The sequence below is a fragment of the Nothobranchius furzeri genome, chromosome 6, assembly GCF_043380555.1.
Source record: "Nothobranchius furzeri strain GRZ-AD chromosome 6, NfurGRZ-RIMD1, whole genome shotgun sequence".
In the NCBI taxonomy this organism is placed as follows: domain Eukaryota; kingdom Metazoa; phylum Chordata; class Actinopteri; order Cyprinodontiformes; family Nothobranchiidae; genus Nothobranchius; species Nothobranchius furzeri.
This window is the reverse complement of record NC_091746.1, coordinates 2612783-2634110: the sequence shown is the minus strand read 5'-3', so window position 1 is coordinate 2634110 and position 21328 is coordinate 2612783. Positions and strand designations below refer to the sequence as shown.

General features: G+C 53.1%; 1 protein-coding gene across 1 annotated transcript; it reads left to right on the top strand.

Moving 5' to 3' along the window:
• Positions 1 to 203: 203 nt before the first annotated feature.
• Positions 204 to 4197, top strand: LOC139070454 (E3 SUMO-protein ligase ZBED1-like). The gene is made up of 4 exons (XM_070552714.1): positions 204 to 1688; positions 1978 to 2379; positions 3852 to 3945; positions 4181 to 4197. The coding sequence occupies exons 1-4, from the start codon at positions 204 to 206 to the stop codon at positions 4195 to 4197; spliced, it is 1998 nt and encodes a 665-aa protein (XP_070408815.1).
• The last annotated feature ends 17131 nt before the right edge of the window (positions 4198 to 21328 follow it).

The following is a 21328-nucleotide window of genomic DNA, read 5'->3' as shown; positions in this document are numbered from 1 at the left end:
AGGTAGAATCAATTGAGTTGTAAGTGATCTAGAGCCGTTTAAAATAATCATATAATCGATGCATTGCGATGCGGACATAAATGATTATGCATCGATGCAGAAGCGCCCTATAATCGATTATAACATAATGTTTGTTTTCCAACCGCAACATGAATCTTTTAGCCTAGCATCGGCTGATTTTGTCCCTTACTTCAAACGTCATAATGGAGCGACGAATGCAGCTGCGCACTGGCGCCTTTGCGGTCATGGCGGAACTAAGCTCCGAGTTAGCGTTACAGATAAAAGACCCTCCAAAGACACTGAAAGCAGACATATGGAGCCGTTTTGGATTTTACCAACAATCAGGGAGACATGATTTGGACATGTCATATGCCGTGTGTAAAACCTGCCACAGCAAGATTAAATACGTCGGGAACACCACCAATTTAAGGAATCATGTTAGCCGTTTCCACCCTGAGTTGCTAACAATAACACCAGCTGTTGAACCGCCCAGCCCTGCGCAGCCAAAAATTAATGCGGCTCTCTCAATAATACCTCCCAACTCGGAAAAAGGGAAGAAAATAACCCAGGCTGTGGGGGCTTTCATTGCGAAGGATTTACGACCGTATTCTGTCGTGGAAAACCCTGGGTTCAAACACATGTTAAAGACACTGGAGCCACGATACAAGGTCCCTGCACGTAGCCACTTCGCAGAACAGGTAATTCCTGCACTGTATGATGAAACCAAAGCCAAGATATTAACCTCCATGAGCAAAGCTAATTTAGTAGCAATAACATGCGATTCCTGGACTTCAGTGGCAACAGAGTCCTATATTACAGTGACGGCACACTACATGAGCGAGGACTGGCAGATTATTTCCCTCGTGCTGCAGACGAGAGCTGTTTATGAGTCTCACACAGGTGCACATCTGGCAGAGCTACTTTCAGATGTTGTTTCAGAGTGGCAGCTGTCAGATAAAGATATTGTCCTGGTTACAGACAACGCTTCAAACATGATTCTTGCAGCTCAAATCAGAAAATTCAAACATGTCAGATGCTTTGCTCACACATTGAACCTGGCATCACAGCATGGGCTTCGAGTTGCATCGCTTACCAGGCTTCTGGGAAGAATCAGACGTATATCCATATTCTTCCATCGTAGCACAACAGCAAGCCACTGTTTAAAGGTAAATCAGAAATGCTTGGGTCTGAAAAATCAAAAACTACTCACAGATGTACCAACAAGGTGGAACAGTTCCTACAACATGGTCCAGAGGTTTTTGGAACAGCAACCTGCCATTTGTGCCACCTTGTTGTCACCGGAAGTTAGAAAAGGAGAGTCTGACATCTGCACACTCAACGAGACAGATGTATCTAATGCTGAAGACGCTGTCAGTGCATTAAAAGCAATGAAAGATGCAACCACACTAATATCTGAGGAAAGCAATCCAACCATCTCCTTGATTGCTCCACTCAAGGCACAACTTCTCCAAAACATGACCAGCAGCATCAGCGACTCACCCATGATTCACGACATCAAGAATGCTGTCAGAACAGATCTCATGAACAGGTACAGCTCTGAGGCAGAGAAGAAAATGCTTTGTACAGCCTCGGCCCTGGATCCCCGCTTTAAGGGATTACCTTTCCTGACAGAGAAGGAGCGATCAGATGTCTACAGAGAAGTGACTGAGGAGGCAACATGTTTGGAGGTAAATTCATCACTTTCTTTTTGAATTAACATATACATTTCTGTATAATATTCTTAATAATTTGCCATGTTTGGTGCTGTAAGTAATTATTTACATTAGCATAAAATGAGTAAATCCACCGGAATGCTTTTATCATAATAAAAATAAATATTATGATAAGGTACATCAACATTTTCAAAAGTGTGATTAATCATTAAATATTTTAAAATATTGAAAGCCATACAATTTAGACAGACTAGTAAGTTCCCTATCAGATAAAATAATGATTTTTTATTTTTTCCCTAAACAGCAGGAGTGTATCCTGGCCATGCACCCAAAAGTTCCGGTGCAACCCGAAGTTCAGAAGGATGGAACCTCGGCAGACGATCCCTCGGCTGCTAAAAGAAAGCCTACATCATTACTTGTGAGCTTGCTGGGACAGTCTTTCAATGATGTTGAGGTTAGTGAAGAATCCAAGACCCCCTATGTCAGAGCTGAAGAGGAAATGGATAATCATTTGAAAACGTCATCATTGCCCCTGTCAGAGGACCCTTTAAACTGGTGGAGGGTACACAAGGTTACATTTCCTCTCCTGGCTCGACTGTCAAAACGATACCTTTGCATCCCTGGAACAAGTGTATCTGCAGAACGTGTTTTCTCCACTGCTGGAGACGTTATCACGGCCAAAAGATCTACTCTCAAACCACAGCATGTAGATCAACTGGTGTTTTTGCACAAAAACCTTCAACTTCCAAATGTTAACTAGTCATCATTATTACTTTTCAGTACATCTTCTTAAATTCAAACAAATGTTAAAATGTTTGCACTTTTTGTTGTCCCAAGGACTGTTATGTATTATTCGTGGGTTTTCCAAAATATGCCAGTATTGGTAGATTTTGCAAACATCTGAAGAACACGTTTCTTTCCCCCCACACAGCCTGAGAAGTGAATGTCAAATAAGGAGATATTTTTTTATGTTCTTAAGTCCTCTTAAATTTAAAGTTTTTCACTTTTGTATAAGGACTGTTATCACAGGAGAGAATACTTTCCAAATAATTATTTCTCATTTACGGTTGTTCAGAGTTGTTAAATATTTTGTTAGCATCTACAGAACATGTTTTTCCGACAGCCTGAGACATTATTGTTTAATGAGGAAAGAGATTTTTTTTTTGCTGTGCAATCCTCTTAAATGCAAACTAAAGCTTCAAATGTTTGGTACTTTTACACTGTCCCAAGGACTGTTATCAGAAAGCTGTTTACTGCATATTTATGCAAATAAAAGTTTTTGTTAAATAAAAAAGCAAATGTCTAACATATATTTATTGATGACATGAAATCCACATGAAATAATCGTGATGCATCGTGATGCATCGAGATATCGAATCGAATTGAATCGCTGACACAATAATCGTAATCGAATCGAATCGTGAGACTAGTGAAGATTCACACCTCTAAAGTGATCTGAACGTTTCATGATGATAGCACTTTCCTAAGGGGGTCAAACCATGTCCTAAAGGTCACCGGATCTGGTGTCAATTTAAAGAAGTAGTCCAGTTACACCTTTGTGGGCTTATAACTTGGCTTCTGAATATCCTAGAGAGGTCAGGTTTGTTTTAGAGTACTCCAATTCACAGCCCCCATTACCACAAAAAGGAATGGAGTCATTAGCACTTATGGTTTTTAAATGGCACCCAGAATTATGTTGCACGAAGCACAATTTCACATCATTCTGGGTTCATTTGTGTGAAAACAAGGTCCAATCAGGCTGAAACGTTACAAGAAGGTAGAATCTATTGAGTTGTAAGTGATCTGAACGTTTCATGATGATCGCACATTCCTATAGGGGGTCAAACCATGTCCCAAAGGTCACCGGGCCTGGTGTCACTTTAAAGAAGTAGTCAAGTTACACCTTTGTGGGATTCTAACTTGGCTTCTGAATGTCCTAGAGAGATCTATGGCGTTTAAAGCGTGCCACAACCCGTGCACGCGCATTGGGTCCACAGCGCGCGTGTGAACGGGACTCGCGAGCGAAAATATACATGGCAGCGCGCGTGTGAACGGGACTCGCGAGCGGAAATATACATGGCGAGAGGTCATTCGTGCACTGAGAGGGAGCAAACTGTGTCTGTGAGCACACAAGGATGTGCACAAGTGACAAACCTGTGTGCGCGCGTTGTCAACGAGCACACGGCAGAGGAAAACGTGCGCGTGCGGCAGCCTATGTGCGCGCTCGGCAGCCTCTCTGCGCGCTCGGTTTCTGACTCCTGCTCGCTCGGCTGTAAGGGCTTTTGGCACTCTGGAGGCGTGGCCTGTGGCAGATCTTCTCTGTCCTCTGATTGGTTAGTGTACCCCGCACTTTACCCTCTACCTATCTATATAAAAAAGTCTGCTATTCAGTAGTTCCTGGCATAGCTCAGCTGGGAGAGTGGGTGACTCTCGCCCCGGAGGATCCGGGTTCGAGTCCGGGCAAAGGAAAATGCAGTAGATGTCTTGGTAATTTTCCTTAATTTCAGGTATTTTACAGTTGTGACCGTTCAACTGTCATTAAACGTCCGAATGTTTGCTGGGCAGTGTTTTAAAAAGTGCTCATAAGCTAGATGGTTTTAACCATATAAAATTACATTTTTTGTGATACTGGAAAAATACAAACTGAAATAAAACTACTGATTGAAAACATTATGACTGTGGTTGTACAATATATGACTCACTAATACACTGCAAACTCCCTTAGAGTGGGGCTTCCAGAGAGAGAGAGAGAGAGAGAGAGAGAGAGAGAAAGAAAAGTTCTTGCCTCATTAATGAATTGTTTATTTTTTTCAGTATTTAATTGACAAATTATCCTTTCAAATAATTAATTGATGAGTTACATAATTGTCCATTTAGAATTGTTGAATGGACTGAGTCAAGTTTGGTGCACTTTATATATTTCAAAACATGTTTTTTTTATGATGCATATAAATAATTTAAATGTTAATTTAATGAAATATTTCTATTTTTTCATTACCTCACCCTTGTTTTGACAAAAACGGGACCTTGCTGGATAATATCATGGAGAAACTATTTGTTCACAGTACATGGCTCAGTGAGGATCTGTGTACCAATGGAGGAGATACTCAGAAATCTGTCTGCAGATTGTTACAACCCAGACTGGAAGTGGTGGGCTGTAATAAAAAAGGAGACCAAACAGAGGAGTGGGGGTTCAACCAAGGCCGTCAGTTTGTTTTCCGAATTGCTGGGGACAATAACCATACACTTGAGTGGGGTTTAAAAATTGCTGGGGACAATAAAGTAGGCTAGCACAGGGGTCGGCACCCCGCGGCTCTGGAGCCGCATGCGGCTCCTCCATCCATCTGATGCGGCTCTCTGTACTTTTAAAATAATGAATGGATATTTAAATAAAATGCTTTATATTTTACTGCATTAATTTTACATCTGTATGCCAATTCTAAATGTAAAGATTGTCTGCGTGAACCTGAACAGGTCCAACCCGGTCTTACTGTGAGACCGGGTTGACGCGTCACGCTTGTGCGTAATCATATGCGCTTCTGAGCTGCTTTCTGACCTTCCCCACCTACAAAGTTTAATTACAACAATCAAACGTGACAGAGCCCGGATTTGTATTCTGAACAGTCTAAACATGTTTTAAAAAGAATCGCGTGACAAAAGTGGCACCTGCTCAGTAAAACCACCAACAGGGTGAAAAATATCAAAATATTGTCGGCAGAGACGGGCTACAGCTTCTGGATCCACTTTATATAAATCGTTTTATTGATTATCTTCTTACGAAAGATAACTTTGACGTACACGAGCGATCAGGCGCGTTGCAACCTTTTCAAAAGTGTGGGTGATATTGTCTGTGCCTAAAATAAGTTCATGCTATTCATCTTGTTAGTTTAATTTCCATAATAGCGGAGCAGGTGCGAATTTTAGACGCGTCACGCATGTCTCCGTTTTAAACATGTTTAAACTGTTCATAATCCAAATCCAGGCTCTGTCTCGTTAGATTGGTGTAACTAAAGTTTGTACTGAATGAAACTTTACATTAAACCATGTTGAAAAGAAAAGGATCCGATTAAATCGTTTCCCCCTCATTTACAGTCACGACGTACAGCGCAGTGCGCGTGGCTCTGGGGTTAATCAAGTTTAATTCTTTCTCTTTGCAACAATCTTCACAGGAAGGCAAAACAGTTAAATGACAGGTTACAGATATTTCCATTTGACTGTTTATTTTGACGGATATACTCAAGGATGTTCGTTGATTTCCTCCCACTGAAGCGGTCTGGAAACCCGGTCTCTCTGAGGGATGTCATTTGGAAAAATGTTATTTTTATGAAATTATGAAAGTTTGGCTGAACAGCGCTTGTTCCCGTCTCTAATATGGAGACGCATGACGCATCCAGTCGCCTCTTCAGCTCAGAAAGCACCTGTAGAGACATTTGATCACGCACAAAGTTTATGTGGAGCAGAAGCGGTCGGGCCACGGCAGGTGAAACGTTCCTAGCCTACATGAAGTGAAACTGTTTAATTGTAACATTAATATGTTACTGGACACGCAGGTCTGGTTGGTTAGACCAGTGTTTGAAGTGGAACACACACACACACACCAATTAAAATAATGCTGATAGCGTGGACTAGAAGCCAGGTGATGGTTTACGTGTTTAAATGATGATCAGGCTGCTGTAAAATGTAATCTCCATCCACATCCAGACACAATTATCCTCTATTCTTTCTCTATTTGCTCTGCTCTTGTCTGGGCTGATAGCTGACGGTGCGCGCGGCACGCCTAACTAGCGGCTGATGCACATTTTACGCATTTGGAGAGGTGGGCTGGATGCTTTGCGTTTACTGGAAGTTGGTCCACTTAACGTACTGGTGTAGACTACATATTAATGACAAATGAATGAAAATTAAATTGGGAGTTTTTACTTCATATTTTATAAATAAAAATGACGGGGGAACACATTTATGACGTCTTTTTAAACTAAATTTTCTAGCGCGACCTGCCTGCTTCACTTAAGGCACTGCTTATTACGGTCCATCCAGAATTACCGTGGCCCACCCAAAAATGAAAACCTGGCGCCGCGCCTATTATAAACCTCTGCAAATGGTTGTTCTTCACTTTATCAAACTCAGACTTTGTACAGCTAATATCAAGATGTAAAATTATTCAGTCGAGCTCTTCCGTCCCTCCCTCTCCTGCTCTCCTGGAAACCCGACATCGGCTGTCAGAAGCGGAGGTGAAGAAGGAGATGAGGCAAACAGAGTGAGTGTGACGTAAAGAAACCAGACTGGTGTGGAGGTGAGCAAAACAGCTGGAAAAGTGTGGGTGTTGAATCCCCCACGGGTGCGACGCCCATGGTACCGGCTGCTGTCACCTGTTGTGAGCAGCGCTCTGCTGTCTGAGGGTAGGCCCGCCCACAACGATGTGACTGCTGCGGTGTTTTCTTTACTATGGGAAATGGGTAATAAAGGCTCTTTGATGGGAACAGACCGAGTGTTGACATGTGGAAAGACGCTCCTCGGGGCGCGTCTTGCTTGGGCCTCTCCCCTGGAGGTTCTCAGTCAGACCCAGTGTTGACATGTGGCAAAATGCTCCTCGGGGCGCGTCTTGCTGGGGCTTCTCTCATGGAGGCACTCAGTCAGACCCAGTGTTGACATGTGGCAAGACGCTCCTCGGGGCACGTCTTGCTTGGGCCTCTCTCCTGGAGGCGCTCAGTCAGACCCAGAGGAGAAATGTGTCAAGACGCTCCTCGGGGCGCGTCTTGCTTGGGCTTCTCTCCTGGAAGCCCTCAGTCAGACCCATTGTTGACATGTGGCAAGACGCTCCTCGGGGCGCGTCTTATTTGGGCCTCTCTCCTGGAGACCCTCTGTCAGACCCAGTGTTGACATGTGTCAAGACGCTCCTCGGGGCGCGTCTTGCTTGGGCCTCTCTCCTGGAGGCGCTCAGTCAGACCGAGTGCTGACATGTGGCAAGAAGCTCCTCGGGGCGCGTCTTGCTTGGGCTTCTCTCCTGGAGGCCCTCAGTCAGACCCATTGTTGACATGTGGCAAGACGCTCCTCGGGGCGCGTCTTGCTTGGGCCTCTCTCCAGAAGGCCCTCAATCAGACCCAGTGTTGACACGTGGCAAGACGCTCCTCGGGGCGCTTCTTGCTTGGGCCTCTCTCCTGGAGGCGCTCAGTCAGACCGAGTGCTGACATGTGGCAAGACGCTCCTCGGGGCGCAAATTGCTTGGGCCTCTCTCCTGGATGCCCTCTGTCAGACCCAGTGTTGACATGTGGCAAGACTCTCCTCGGGGCGCGTCTTGCTTGGGCTTCTCTCATTTAGGCCCTCAGTCAGACCCAGTGTTGACATGTGTCAAGACGCTCCTCGGGGCGTGTCTTGCTTGGGCCTCTCTCCTGGAGGCGCTCAGTCAGACCCAGTGTTGACATGTGGCAAGACGCTCCTCGGGGCGCTTCTTGCTTGGGCTTCTCTCCTGGAGGCCCTCAGTCAGACCCATTGTTGACATGTGGCAAGACGCTCCTCGGGGCACGTCTTGCTTGGGCCTCTCTCCTGGAGGCGCTCAGTCAGACCGAGTAGTGACATTTGACAAGACGCTCCTCGGGGCGCGTCTTGCTTGGGCCTCTCTCCTGGAGGCGCTCAGTCGACCCAGTGTTGACATGTGGCAAGACGCTCCTCAGGGCGCGTCTTGCTTGGGCCTCTCTCCTGGAGGTTCTCAGTCAGACCCAGTGTTGACATGTGGCAAGATGCTCCTCGGGGCGCGTCTTGCTGGGGCTTCTCTCATGGAGGCACTCAGTCAGACCCAGTGTTGACATGTGGCAAGATGCTCCTCGGGGCACGTCTTGCTTGGGCCTCTCTCCTGGAGGCGCTCAGTCAGACCCAGAGGAGACATGTGTCAAGATGCTCCTCGGGGCGCGTCTTGCTTGGGCCTCTCTCCTGGAGGCGCTCAGTCAGACCGAGTGCTGACATGTGGCAAGACGCTCCTCCGGGCGCGTCTTGCTTGGGCCTCTCTCCTGGAGGCGCTCAGTCAGACCCAGTGTTCACATGTGGCAAGACGCTCCTCGGGGCGCGTCTTGCTTGGGCCTCTCCTGGAGGCGCTCAGTCAGACCCAGTGTTGACATGTGGCAAGACGCTCCTCGGAGCATGTCTTGCTTGGGCCTCTCTCCTGGAGGCACTCAGTCAGACCGAGTGCTGACATGTGGCAAGACGCTGCTCGGGGCGCGTCTTGCTTGGGCTTCTCTCCTGGAGGCCCTCAGTCAGACCCATTGTTGACATGTGGCAAGACGCTCCTCGGGGCGCGTCTTGCTTGGGCCTCTCTCCAGAAGGCCCTCAGTCAGACCCAGTGTTGACATGTGGCAAGACACTCCTCGGGGCGCGTCTTGCTTGGGCTTCTCTCCTGGAGGCCCTCAGTCAGACCCATTGTTGACATGTGGCAAGACGCTCCTCGGGGCACGTCTTGCTTGGGCCTCTCTCCTGCAGGCGCTCAGTCAGACCGAGTAGTGACATGTGGCAAGACGCTCCTCGGGGCGCGTCTTGCTTGGACCTCTCTCCTGGAGGCGCTCAGTTAGGCCGAGTAGTGAGTAGTGACATGTGGCAAGACGCTCCTCGGGCCGCGTCTTGCTTGGGCCTCTCTCCTGGAGGCGCTCAGTCAGACCGAGTGCTGACATAAGGCAAGACGCTCCTCGGGGCGCGTCTTGCTGGGGCCTCTCTCCTGGAGGTGCTCAATCAGACCCAGTGGTGACACGTGGCAAGACGCTCCTCGGGGCACGTCTTGCTTGGGCCTCTCTCCTGGAGGAGCTCAGTCAGACCCAGTGGTGACACGTGGCGAGACGCTCCTCGGGGCGCATCTTGCTTGGGCCTCTCTCCTGGAGGCGCTAAGTCAGACCCAGTGTTGACACGTGGCAAGACGCTCCTCGGGGCGCGTCTTGCTTGGGCCTTTCTCCTGGAGGCGCTCAGTCAGACCCAGTGTTGACATGTGGCAAGACACTCCTCGGGGCGCGTCTTGCTTGGGCCTCTCTCATGGAGGCCCTCTGTCAGACCCAGTGCTGACATGTGTCAAGACGCTCCTTGGGGCGCGTCTTGCTTTGGCCTCTCTCCTGGATGCCCTCTGTCAGACCCAGTGTTGACATGTGGCAAGACTCTCCTCGGGGCGCGTCTTGCTTGGGCTTCTCTCATGGAGGCCCTCAGTCAGACCCAGTGTTGACATGTGTCAAGATGCTCCTCGGGGCGTGTCTTGCTTGGGCCTCTCTCCTGGAGGCGCTCAGTCAGACCCAGTGTTGACATGTGGCAAGACGCTCCTCGGGGCGCTTCTTGCTTGGGCTTCTCTCCTGGAGGCCCTCAGTCAGACCCATTGTTGACATGTGGCAAGACGCTCCTCGGGGCACGTCTTGCTTGGGCCTCTCTCCTGGAGGCGCTCAGTCAGACCGAGTAGTGACATTTGACAAGACGCTCCTCGGGGCGCGTCTTGCTTGGGCCTCTCTCCTGGAGGCGCTCAGTCAGACCCAGTGTTGACATGTGGCAAGATGCTCCTCGGGGCGCGTCTTGCTGGGGCTTCTCTCATGGAGGCACTCAGTCAGACCCAGTGTTGACATGTGGCAAGACGCTCCTCGGGGCACGTCTTGCTTGGGCCTCTCTCCTGGAGGCGCTCAGTCAGACCCAGAGGAGACATGTGTCAAGACGCTCCTCGGGGCGCGTCTTGCTTGGGCCTCTCTCCTGGAGGTTCTCAGTGAGACCCAGTGTTGACATGTGGCAAGATGCTCCTCGGGGCGCGTCTTGCTGGGGCTTCTCTCATGGAGGCACTCAGTCAGACCCAGTGTTGACATGTGGCAAGACGCTCCTCGGGGCACGTCTTGCTTGGGCCTCTCTCCTGGAGGCGCTCAGTCAGACCCAGAGGAGACATGTGTCAAGACGCTCCTCGGGGCGCGTCTTGCTTGGGCCTCTCTCCTGGAGGCGCTCAGTCAGACCGAGTGCTGACATGTGGCAAGAAGCTCCTCGGGGCGCGTCTTGCTTGGGCTTCTCTCCTGGAGGCCCTCAGTCAGACCCATTGTTGACATGTGGCAAGATGCTCCTCGGGGCGCGTCTTGCTTGGGCCTCTCTCCAGAAGGCCCTCAATAAGACCCAGTGTTGACACGTGGCAAGACGCTCCTCGGGGCGCTTCTTGCTTGGGCCTCTCTCCTGGAGGCGCTCAGTCAGACCGAGTGCTGACATGTGGCAAGACGCTCCTCGGGGCGCGTATTGCTTGGGCCTCTCTCCTGGATGCCCTCTGTCAGACCCAGTGTTGACATGTGGCAAGACTCTCCTCGGGGCGCGTCTTGCTTGGGCTTCTCTCATGGAGGCCCTCAGTCAGACCCAGTGTTGACAAGTGTCAAGACGCTCCTCGGGGCGTGTCTTGCTTGGGCCTCTCTCCTGGAGGCGCTCAGTCAGACCCAGTGTTGACATGTGGCAAGACGCTCCTCGGGGCGCTTCTTGCTTGGGCTTCTCTACGGACCTGGCCCGCAGCGGAGCTCAGCAGCCTCCAGAAGCTGATGGCAGTGTGTGTTTAATCCCCTGCGGGGTGGAGAGGCGGAAACCTGGGTCGGACCTGGTCTGCAGCAGGGCTCAGCAGCCTCCAGAAGCTGATGGCAATGTGTCTTTAATCCTCTGCGGGGTGCAGGAGCAGGAACCTGGGTCGGACCTGGTCTATAGCGGAGCTCAGCAGCCTCCAGCAGCTGATGGCAGTGTGTGTTTGATCCCCTGCGGGGTGGGAGACCTGAAACCTGGGTCAGACCTGGTCTGCAGCAGGGCCCATTACCACTCAGAAGCTGATGGCAGTGTGTGTTTAGGTCCCTGCGGGGTGGAGGAGCTGAAAGCTGGGTCGGACCTGGTCTTTAGCAGAGCTCAGCAGCCCCCAGAAGCTGATGGCAGTGTGTCTTTAATCCCCTGCGGGGTGCAGGAGCTGAAACCTGGGTCGGACCTGGTCTGCAGCAGAGCTCAGCAGCAAGCAGAAGGTGATGGCAGTGTGTGTTTAAGTCCCTGCGGGGTGCAGGAGCTGAAACCTGGGTCGGACCTGCTCTATAGTAGAGCTCAGCAGCCTCCAGCAGCTGATGGCAGTGTGTGTTTAAGTCCCTGCGGGGTGGGAGAGCTGAAACTTGGGTCGGACCTGGTCTGCAGCAGGGCCCATCACCCTCCAGCAGCTGATGGCTGCGTGTGTTTAAGTCCCTGCGGGGTGCAGGAGCTGAAACCTGGGTCGGACCTGCTCTATAGTAGAGCTCAGCAGCCTCCAGAAGCTGATGGCAGTGTGTGTTTGATCCCCTGCGGGGTGGGAGAGCTGAAACTTGGGTCGGACCTGGTCTGCAGCAGGGCCCATCACCCTCCAGCAGCTGATGGCTGCGTGTGTTTAAGTCCCTGCGGGGTGCAGGAGCAGAAACCTGCGTCGGACCTGGCCCGCAGCAGGGCCCATCCCCCTCCAGAAGCTGAAGGAAGTGTGTGTTTAGTTCCCTGCGGGGTGGAGGAGCAGAAACCTGGGTCGGACCTGGTCTGCAGCAGAGATCAGCAGCCTCCAGCAGCTGATGGCAGTGTGTCTTTATTTCCCAGTGGGGTGCAGGAGCTGAAACCTGGGTCGGACCTGGTCTATAGCAGAGCTCAGCAGCCTCCAGAAGCTGATGGCAATGTGTCTTTAATCCTCTGCGGGGTGCAGGAGCAGAAACCTGGGTCGGACCTGGTCTGCAGCAGGGCTCAGCAGCCTCCAGAAGCTGATGGCAATGTGTCTTTAATCCTCTGCGGGGTGCAGGAGCAGAAACCTGGGTCGGACCTGGTCTATAGCGGAGCTCAGCAGCCTCCAGCAGCTGATGGCAGTGTGTGTGTTTAAGACCCTGCCTGGTGGGAGAGCTGAAACCTGGGTTGGACCTGGTCTAAAGCAGGGCCCATCACCACCCAGATGCTGATGGCAGTGTGTCTTTAATCCTCTGCGGGGTGCAGGAGCAGGAACCTGGGTCGGACCTGGTCTATAGCGGAGCTCAGCAGCCTCCAGAAGCTGATGGCAGTGTGTGTTTAAGACCCTGCCTGGTGGGAGAGCTGAAACCTGGGTCGGACCTGGTCTATGGCAGAGCTCAGCAGCCTCCAGAAGCTGATGGCAGTGTGTCTTCAATTCCCTGCGGGGTGCAGGAGCTGAAACCTGGGTCGGACCTGCTCTATAGTAGAGCTCAGCAGCCTCCAGCAGCTGATGGCAGTGTGTTTTTAATTCCCTGCGGGGTGCAGGAGGCATAACCTGGGTCGGACCTGGCTTATAGCAGGGCTCAGCAGCCTCCAGTTGCTGATGGCAGTGTGTGTTTAATTCCTAGTGGGGTGCAGGAGCTGAAACCTGGGTCGGACCTGGTCCGCAGCAGGGCCCATCACCCTCCAGAAGCTGATGGCGGTGTGTTTTTAATTCCCTGCGGGGTGCAGGAGCCATAACCTGGGTCGGACCTGGTCTGCAGCATGTCTCAGCAGCCTCCAGAAGCTGATGGCAGTGTGAGTTTAAGGCCCTGCGGGGTGGAGGAGCAGAAACCTGGGTCGGACCTGGTCTGCAGCAGGGCTCAGCAGCCCCCAGAAGCTGATGGCTGTGTGTGTTTAAGTCCCTGCGGGGTGGGAGAGCTGAAACCTGGGTCGGACCTGGTCTGCAGCAGAGCTCAGCAGCATCCAGCAGCTGATGGCAGTGTGAGTTTAAGGCCCTGCAGGGTGGAGGAGCAGAAACCTGGGTCGGACCTGGTCTGCAGCTTGTCTCAGCAGCATCCAGAAGCTGATGGCAGTGTGGGTTTAAGTCCATGCGGGGTGGATGAGCCGAAACCTGGGTCGGACCTGGTCTGCAGCTTGTCTCAGCAGCATCCAGAAGCTGATGGCAGTGTGAGTTTAAGGCCCTGCGGGGTGGAGGAGCAGAAACCTGGGTCGGACCTGGTCTGCAGCTTGTCTCAGCAGCATCCAGAAGCTGATGGCAGTGTGTCTTTAAGTCCCTGCGGGGTGGAGGAGCTGAGACCTGGGTCGGACCTGGTCTGCAGCGGAGCTCAGCAGCCTCCAGAAGCTGATGGCAGTGTGTGTTTAATCCCCTGCGGGGTGGGAGAGCTGAAACCTGGGTCGGACCTGGTCTAAAGCAGGGCCCATCACCACCCAGAAGCTGATGGCAGTGTGTGTTTAGTTCCCTGCGGGGTGGAGGAGCAGAAACCTGGGTCGCACCTGGTCTATAGCAGAGCTCAGCAGCCTCCAGAAGCTGATGGCAGTGTGTGTTTAAGTCCCAGCCTGGTGGGAGAGCTGCAACCTGGGTCGGACCTGGTCTACAGCAGAGCTCAGCAGCCCCCAGAAGCTGATGGCAGTGTGTGTTTAAGTCCCTGCTGGGTGGCAGAGCTTAAATCCCGGTCGGACCTGGTCTGCAGCATGTCTCAGCAGCATCCAGAAGCTGATGGCAGTGTGTCTTTAAGTCCCTGCGGGGTGGGAGAGCTGAAACCTGGGTCGGACCTGGTCTATAGCAGGGCCCATCACCGTCCAGCAGCTGATGGTTGCGTGTGTTTAAGTCCCTGCGGGGTGCAGGAGCTGAAACCTGGGTCGGACCTGCTCTATAGTAGAGCTCAGCAGCCTCCAGAAGCTGATGGCAGTGTGTGTTTGATCCCCTGCGGGGTGGGAGAGCTGAAACTTGGGTCGGACCTGGTCTGCAGCAGGGCCCATCACCCTCCAGCAGCTGATGGCTGCGTGTGTTTAAGTCCCTGCTGGGTGGCAGAGCTTAAATCCCGGTCGGACCTGGTCTGCAGCATGTCTCAGCAGCATCCAGAAGCTGATGGCAGTGTGTCTTTAAGTCCCTGCGGGGTGGGAGAGCTGAAACCTGGGTCGGACCTGGTCTATAGCAGGGCCCATCACCGTCCAGCAGCTGATGGTTGCGTGTGTTTAAGTCCCTGCGGGGTGCAGGAGCTGAAACCTGGGTCGGACCTGCTCTATAGTAGAGCTCAGCAGCCTCCAGCAGCTGATTGCAGTGTGTGTTTAAGTCCCTGCCTGGTGGGAGAGCTGGAACCTGGGTCGGACCTGGTCTATGGCAGAGCTCAGCAGCCTCCAGAAGCTGATGGCAGTGTGTCTTCAATTCCCTGCGGGGTGCAGGAGCTGAAACCTGGGTCGGACCTGCTCTATAGTAGAGCTCAGCAGCCTCCAGCAGCTGATTGCAGTGTGTGTTTAAGTCCCTGCCTGGTGGGAGAGCTGGAACCTGGGTCGGACCTGGTCTACAGCAGAGCTCAGCAGCCCCCAGAAGCTGATGGCAGTGTGTGTTTAAGTCCCTGCTGGGTGGCAGAGCTTAAATCCCGGTCGGACCTGGTCTGCAGCATGTCTCAGCAGCATCCACAAGCTGATGGCAGTGTGTCTTTAAGTCCCTGCGGGGTGGAGGAGCTTAGACCTGGGTCGGACCTGGTCTGCAGCATGTCTCAGCAGAATCCAGAAGCTGATGGCAGCGTGCCTCTAAGTCCCTGCGGGGTGGAGGAGCAGAAACCTGGGTCGGACCTGGTCTGCAGCAGGGCTCAGCAGCATCCAGCAGCTGATGGCAGTGTGTGTTTAATTCCCTGCCTGGTGGGATAGCTGAAACCTGGGTCGCACCTGGTCTGCAGCATGGCCCATCACCCTCCAGAAGCTGATGGCAGTGTGTGTTCAAGTCCCTGCGGGGTGGATGAGCTGATACCTGGGTCGGACCTGGTCTGTAGCAGGGCCCATCACCCTCCAGCAGCTGATGGCAGCGTGCCTCTAAGTCCCTGCGGGGTGGAGGAGCAGGAACCTGGGTCGGACCTGGCCCGCAGCGGAGCTCAGCAGCCTCCAGAAGCTGATGGCAGTGTGTGTTTAATCCCCTGCGGGGTGGAGAGGCAGAAACCTGGGTCGGACCTGGTCTGCAGCAGGGCTCAGCAGCCTCCAGAAGCTGATGGCAATGTGTCTTTAATCCTCTGCGGGGTGCAGGAGCAGGAACCTGGGTCGGACCTGGTCAATAGCGGAGCTCAGCAGCCTCCAGAAGCTGATGGCAGTGTGTGTTTGATCCCCTGCGGGGTGGGAGAGCTGAAACCTGGGTCGGACCTGGTCTGTGCAGGGCCCATTACCACTCAGAAGCTGATGGCAGTGTGTGTTTAGGTCCCTGCGGGGTGGAGGAGCTGAAAGCTGGGTCGGACCTGGTCTTTAGCAGAGCTCAGCAGCCCCCAGAAGCTGATGGCAGTGTGTCTTTAATCCCCTGCGGGGTGCAGGAGCTGAAACCTGGGTCGGACCTGGTCTGCAGCAGAGCTCAGCAGCCAGCAGAAGGTGATGGCAGTGTGTGTTTAAGTCCCCGCGGGGTGCAGGAGCTGAAACCTGGGTCGGACCTGCTCTATAGTAGAGCTCAGCAGCCTCCAGAAGCTGATGGCAGTGTGTGTTTAGTTCCCTGCGGGGTGGAGGAGCTGAAACCTGGGTCGGACCTGGTCTGCAGCAGGGCTCAGCAGCCTCCAGTTGCAGATGACAGTGTGTGTTTAAGTCCCTGCCTGGTGGGAGAGCCGATACCTGGGTCGGACCTGGTCTACAGGAGAGCTCAGCAGCCCCCAGAAGCTGATGGCAGTGTGTGTTTAAGTCCCTGCGGGGTGCAGGAGCTGAAACCTGCGTCGGACCTGGTCTGCAGCATGTCTCAGCAGCATCCAGAAGCTGATGGCTGCGTGTGTTTAAGTCCCTGCGGGGTGCAGGAGCTGAAACCTGGGTCGGACCTGCTCTATAGTAGAGCTCAGCAGCCTCCAGCAGCTGATGGCAGTGTGTTTTTAATTCCCTGCGTTGTGCAGGAGGACTAACCTGGGTCGCACCTGGTCTATAGCAGGGCTCAGCAGCCTCCAGTTGCTGATGGCAGTGTGTGTTTAAGTCCCTGCGGGGTGCAGGAGCTGAAACCTGGGTCGGACCTGCTCTATAGTAGAGCCCAGCAGCCTCCAGCAGCTGATGGCAGTGTGTTTTTAATTCCCTGCGGGGTGCAGGAGGCATAACCTGGGTCGGACCTGGCTTATAGCAGGGCTCAGCAGCCTCCAGTTGCTGAAGGCAGTGTGTGTTTAATTCCTAGTGGGGTGCAGGAGCTGAAACCTGGGTCGGACCTGGTCCGCAGCAGGGCCCATCACCCTCCAGAAGTTGATGGCGGTGTGTTTTTAATTCCCTGCGGGGTGCAGGAGCCATAACCTGGGTCGGACCTGGTCTGCAGCACAGCTCAGCAGACTCAAGAAGCTGATGGCAGTGTGTGTGTGTTTAAGTCTCTGCCTGCTGGGGGAGCCGATACCTGGGTCGGACCTGGTCTATAGCAGAGCTCAGCAGCCTCTAGAAGCTGATGGCGGTGTGTCTTTAATTCCCTGCGGGGTGGGAGAGATGAAACCTGGGTCGGACCTGGTCTGCAGCAGGGCCCATTACCACTCAGAAGCTGATGGCAGTGTGTGTTTAGGTCCCTGCGGGGTGGAGGAGCTGAAAGCTGGGTCGCACCTGGTCTATAGCAGAGCTCAGCAGCCTCCAGAAGCTGATGGCAGTGTGTGTTTAAGTCCCTGCCTGGTGGGAGAGCTGAAACCCGGGTCGCACCTTGTCCACAGCAGAGCTCAGCAGCCCAGTTGCAGATGGCAGTGTGTGTTTAGTTCCCTGCGGGGTGCAGGAGCAGAATCCTGGGTCGGACCTGGTCTGCAGCAGAGCTCAGCAGCCCCCAGAAGCTGATGGCAGTGTGTGTTTAATTCCCTGCCTGGTGGAGGAGCAGAAACCTGGGTCGGACTTGGTGTGCAGCATGGCCCATCACCATCCAGAAGCTGATGGCTGTGTGTGTTTAAGTCCCTGCGGGGTGGAGGAGCAGAAACCTGGGTCGGACCTGGCCCGCAGCGGAGCTCAGCAGCCTCCAGAAGCTGATGGCAGTGTGTGTTTAATCCCCTGCGGGGTGGAGAGGCAGGAACCTGGGTCGGACCTGGTCTATAGCGGAGCTCAGCAGCCTCCAGCAGCTGATGACAGTGTGTGTTTAAGTCCCTGCCTGGTGGGAGAGCTGGAACCTGGGTCGGACCTGGTCTATAGAAGAGCTCAGCAGCCTCCAGCAGCTGATGGCAGTGTGTCTTTAATTCCCTGCGGGGTGGGAGAGCTATATCCCGGGTCGGACCTGGTCTAAAGCAGGGCCCATCACCATCCAGAAGCTGATGGCAGCGTGCCTCTAAGTCCCTGCGGGGTGGAGGAGCAGAAACCTGGGTCGGACTTGGTCTGCGGCAGGGCTCAGCAGCCTCCAGAAGCTGATGGCAGTGTGTGTTTAAGTCCCTGCGAGGTGGAGGAGCAGAAACCTGCGTCGGACCTGGCCCGCAGCAGGGCCCATCACCCTCCAGAAGCTGAAGGCAGTGTGTGTTTAGTTCCCTGCGGGGTGCAGGAGATGAAACCTGGGTCGGACCTGGCCCGCAGCAGGGCTCAGCAGCCTCCAGAAGCTGATGGCAATGTGTCTATAGCATAGTCCGAAGGGCATAACCAGGTACTCCCAGTGGCCGGTGGGTGTTATGAATGCGGTCTTCCACTCATCCCCGGCCTTTATACGGACCAGATTGTAGGCGCTCCGGAGATCCAGTTTCGTAAAGATCCGTGCCTGGGAGATGGCATCCAGAGCGGTAGTGAGGAGCGGCAGAGGATGGCGGTCCTTGACCGTGATCTTGTTCAGACCCCGATAGTCTATGCAGGGGCGAAGATCGCCTTCCTTTTTCTTCACGAAGAAGAAGCCAGCGGCACCCGGAGAGGAGGAGGGTCAGATGAACCCCTGCTGGAGGGCCTGGGCGATGTATTCTTCCATCGCTTTGGTCTCGGGAGGCGCGAGAGAGAAAAGGCGCCCGCGGGGAGGACTGGTTCCGGGTAGCAGCTTGATCTCCATATTATATGGCCGGTGAGGTGGCAGGGAGGTGGCGCGCCGCTTGTCGAACACCGCGGCCAGGTCCCGATAGGGCAGCGGCAGGTGGGGCGGTGTGGAGCCAGGGCCCCCGTCCGGAAGACCCGCCGAGGATGGAGGAGGAACGAGGTGGGTCTGGCAAGAGGTCCCCCAGCCCAGCAGGCGGTTCTGGGACCAGGAAATATGAGGGTCGTGGAGACGGAGCCAGGGGAACCCCAGGATTAGAGGAGAAGAGGGAGCAGAAATGACCAGGAAATGGAGGGTCTCCTGGTGGCCTTGGGTGATCATACGGAGTGACTGGGTTCGGTCTCGGACTGGGTAGGGTAGGAGAGGCCTACCGTCCACCGAGGTCACTGGTATAACTCTCTCCAGGGGTTGTAGGGGGATCCGTAGGCGTTTTGCCAGATCTAGGTCCATGAAATTGTCCGCGGCCCCCGAGTCCACCAATGCATTTACGTGGAGTGAGGCCTCACCATGGAGGAGGGTGACAGGAATAAGGAGACGGTTAGTAGCGACAGGGGTAGAAGAAGACCCAGACTGAGCGACCCCAATACTCAGTGGGGCCCCCCGTTTTCCGATCGTAGCGGGCAGTCCGGGCGTCGGTGGTCGGGAGAGCCACAGTAGGCACAGAGGCCCTCGCGCCACCGTCGTTGTCTCTCCTCGGGGGGAAGGTGGCCAAGCTGCATGGGCTCCTCCGCCAGCATGGGTACAGGAGCTGGCGTGGGTGAACGAGGGCGAGGCACCGGCGTCCTGGGTGGACGCGTGGATAACTTGGGTCGAACCAGAACCCGCTGGTCGATGCGCAGCGCCAGATCAACCACCTCATCCAGGGTCTGAGGCACCTCTCTTCCCGCCAACTCATCACGGATGTAGGGTGCCAGCCCCTCCAGGAAGGCGGCCCGCAGAGCGGAGTCATTCCACTGCAGCTTGGCGGAGATGGTGCGAAACTCCGACGCATAAGCGCACACCGAGCGTTCTCGCTGGTGGAGTTTGAGAAGGCGTGTCTCTGCTCCCACTTCGCTGCTGGGGGGAACAAAGGTCTTCCGGAGAGCGGACACAAACGCAGCATAGTCGTTGCAGGCAGGGGATTTGGAATTGTAAAGCGCAGCAGCCCACTCCGCGGCGCGTCCGGAGAGCAGGGAGGTGAGATGCGCCACTCGGGAGCGCGCAGATGGGTAGCGTCCAGGTTGGCACTTGAACTGCATGTCCAGCGTGGCGAGCAGACCATCGGGGCTCCCCGTCTCCCCGTTCCACCTCTCCGGCAGGCTGAAGTGGGGCTCCTCCCTAGGAGCAGAGCGGGTTGGCTGCTGGAGTGCAGCGATCTGTTGCTGCTGATCGTTTGCCTGTTGTTGGAGAGCCGTGAGAGCCGTGGATAGACGCAGGGTGTGGTCGGACAAGGAGTTCACCTTGGTGTTGAGCTGATCTACCATGGAACGCAGCTGCACGTTCTCGTGGCGGAGACGATCGATCTCCGTCGAATCTACTCGGATCTCAGTCATCCTGTCAGGTTGATCAGACTGGATGAAGGAGACGAACAAGGTGAGACGTTTAACAGTTTTATTATTTCTCTGGTCGTATCACTGTGAGGAAGAAACGATGACTGAGATGAGAAGCCGGTCACGGCGTCTTCCATATATAGCCTTGCTTGGCTGTGACGTGGAGGGAATCCCCGCGAGGAGCACGCTGGGAGCTCCCCACGAGGGGCATGTCGGGAGTTGTGGTCCGAAGGTCAGCCGGGAGATACCTGAGTCCTGACACTTATAACTTGGCTTCTGAATGTCCTAGAGAGATCAGGTTTGTTTTAGTGTACTCCAATCAACAGCCCCTACAACCACAAAAAGGAATGGAGTCATTAGCACTTATGGTTTTTAAATGGCACACAGAATTATTTTGCACGAAGCACAATTTCACATCATTCTGGGTCCATTTGTGTGAAAACAAGGTCCAATCAGGCTGAAACGTTACAGGAAGGTAGAATCTATTGCGTTGTAAGTGATCTGAACGTTTCTTGATGATAGCACTTTCCTAAGGGGGTCAAACCATGTCCCAAAGGTCACCGGATCTGGTGTCAATTTAAAGAAGTAGTCCAGTTACACATTTGTGGGCTTATAACTTGGCTTCTGAATGTCCTAGAGAGATAAGGTTTGTTTTAGTGTACCCCAATCAACAGCCCCTACAACCACAAAAAGGAATGGAGTCATAAGCACTTATGGTTTTTAAATGGCACCCAGAATTATGTTGCACGAAGCACAATTTCACATCATTCTGGGTTCCTTTGTGTGAAAACAAGGTCCAATCAGGCTGAAACGTTACAGGAAGGTAGAATCTATTGAGTTGTAAGTGACCTGAACGTTTCATGATGATAGCACTTTCCTAAGGGGGTCAAACCATGTCCCAAAGGTCACCGGATCTGGTGTCAATTTAAAGTAGTCCAGTTACACCTTTGTGGGCTTATAACTTGGCTTCTGAATATCCTAGAGAGGTCAGGTTTGTTTTAGAGTACTCCAATTAACAGCCCCCATTACCACAAAAAGGAATGGAGTCATTAGCACTTATGGTTTTTAAATGGCAGCCAGAATTATGTTGCACGAAGCACAATTTCACATAATTCTGGGTTCATTTGTGTGAAAACAAGGTCCAATCAGGCTGAAACGTTACAAGAAGGTAGAATCTATTGAGTTGTAAGTTATCTGAACGTTTCATGATGATCGCACATTCCTATAGGGGGTCAAACCATGTCCCAAAGGTCACCGGGCCTGGTGTCACTTTAAAGAAGTAGTCAAGTTACACCTTGGTGGGATTCTAACTT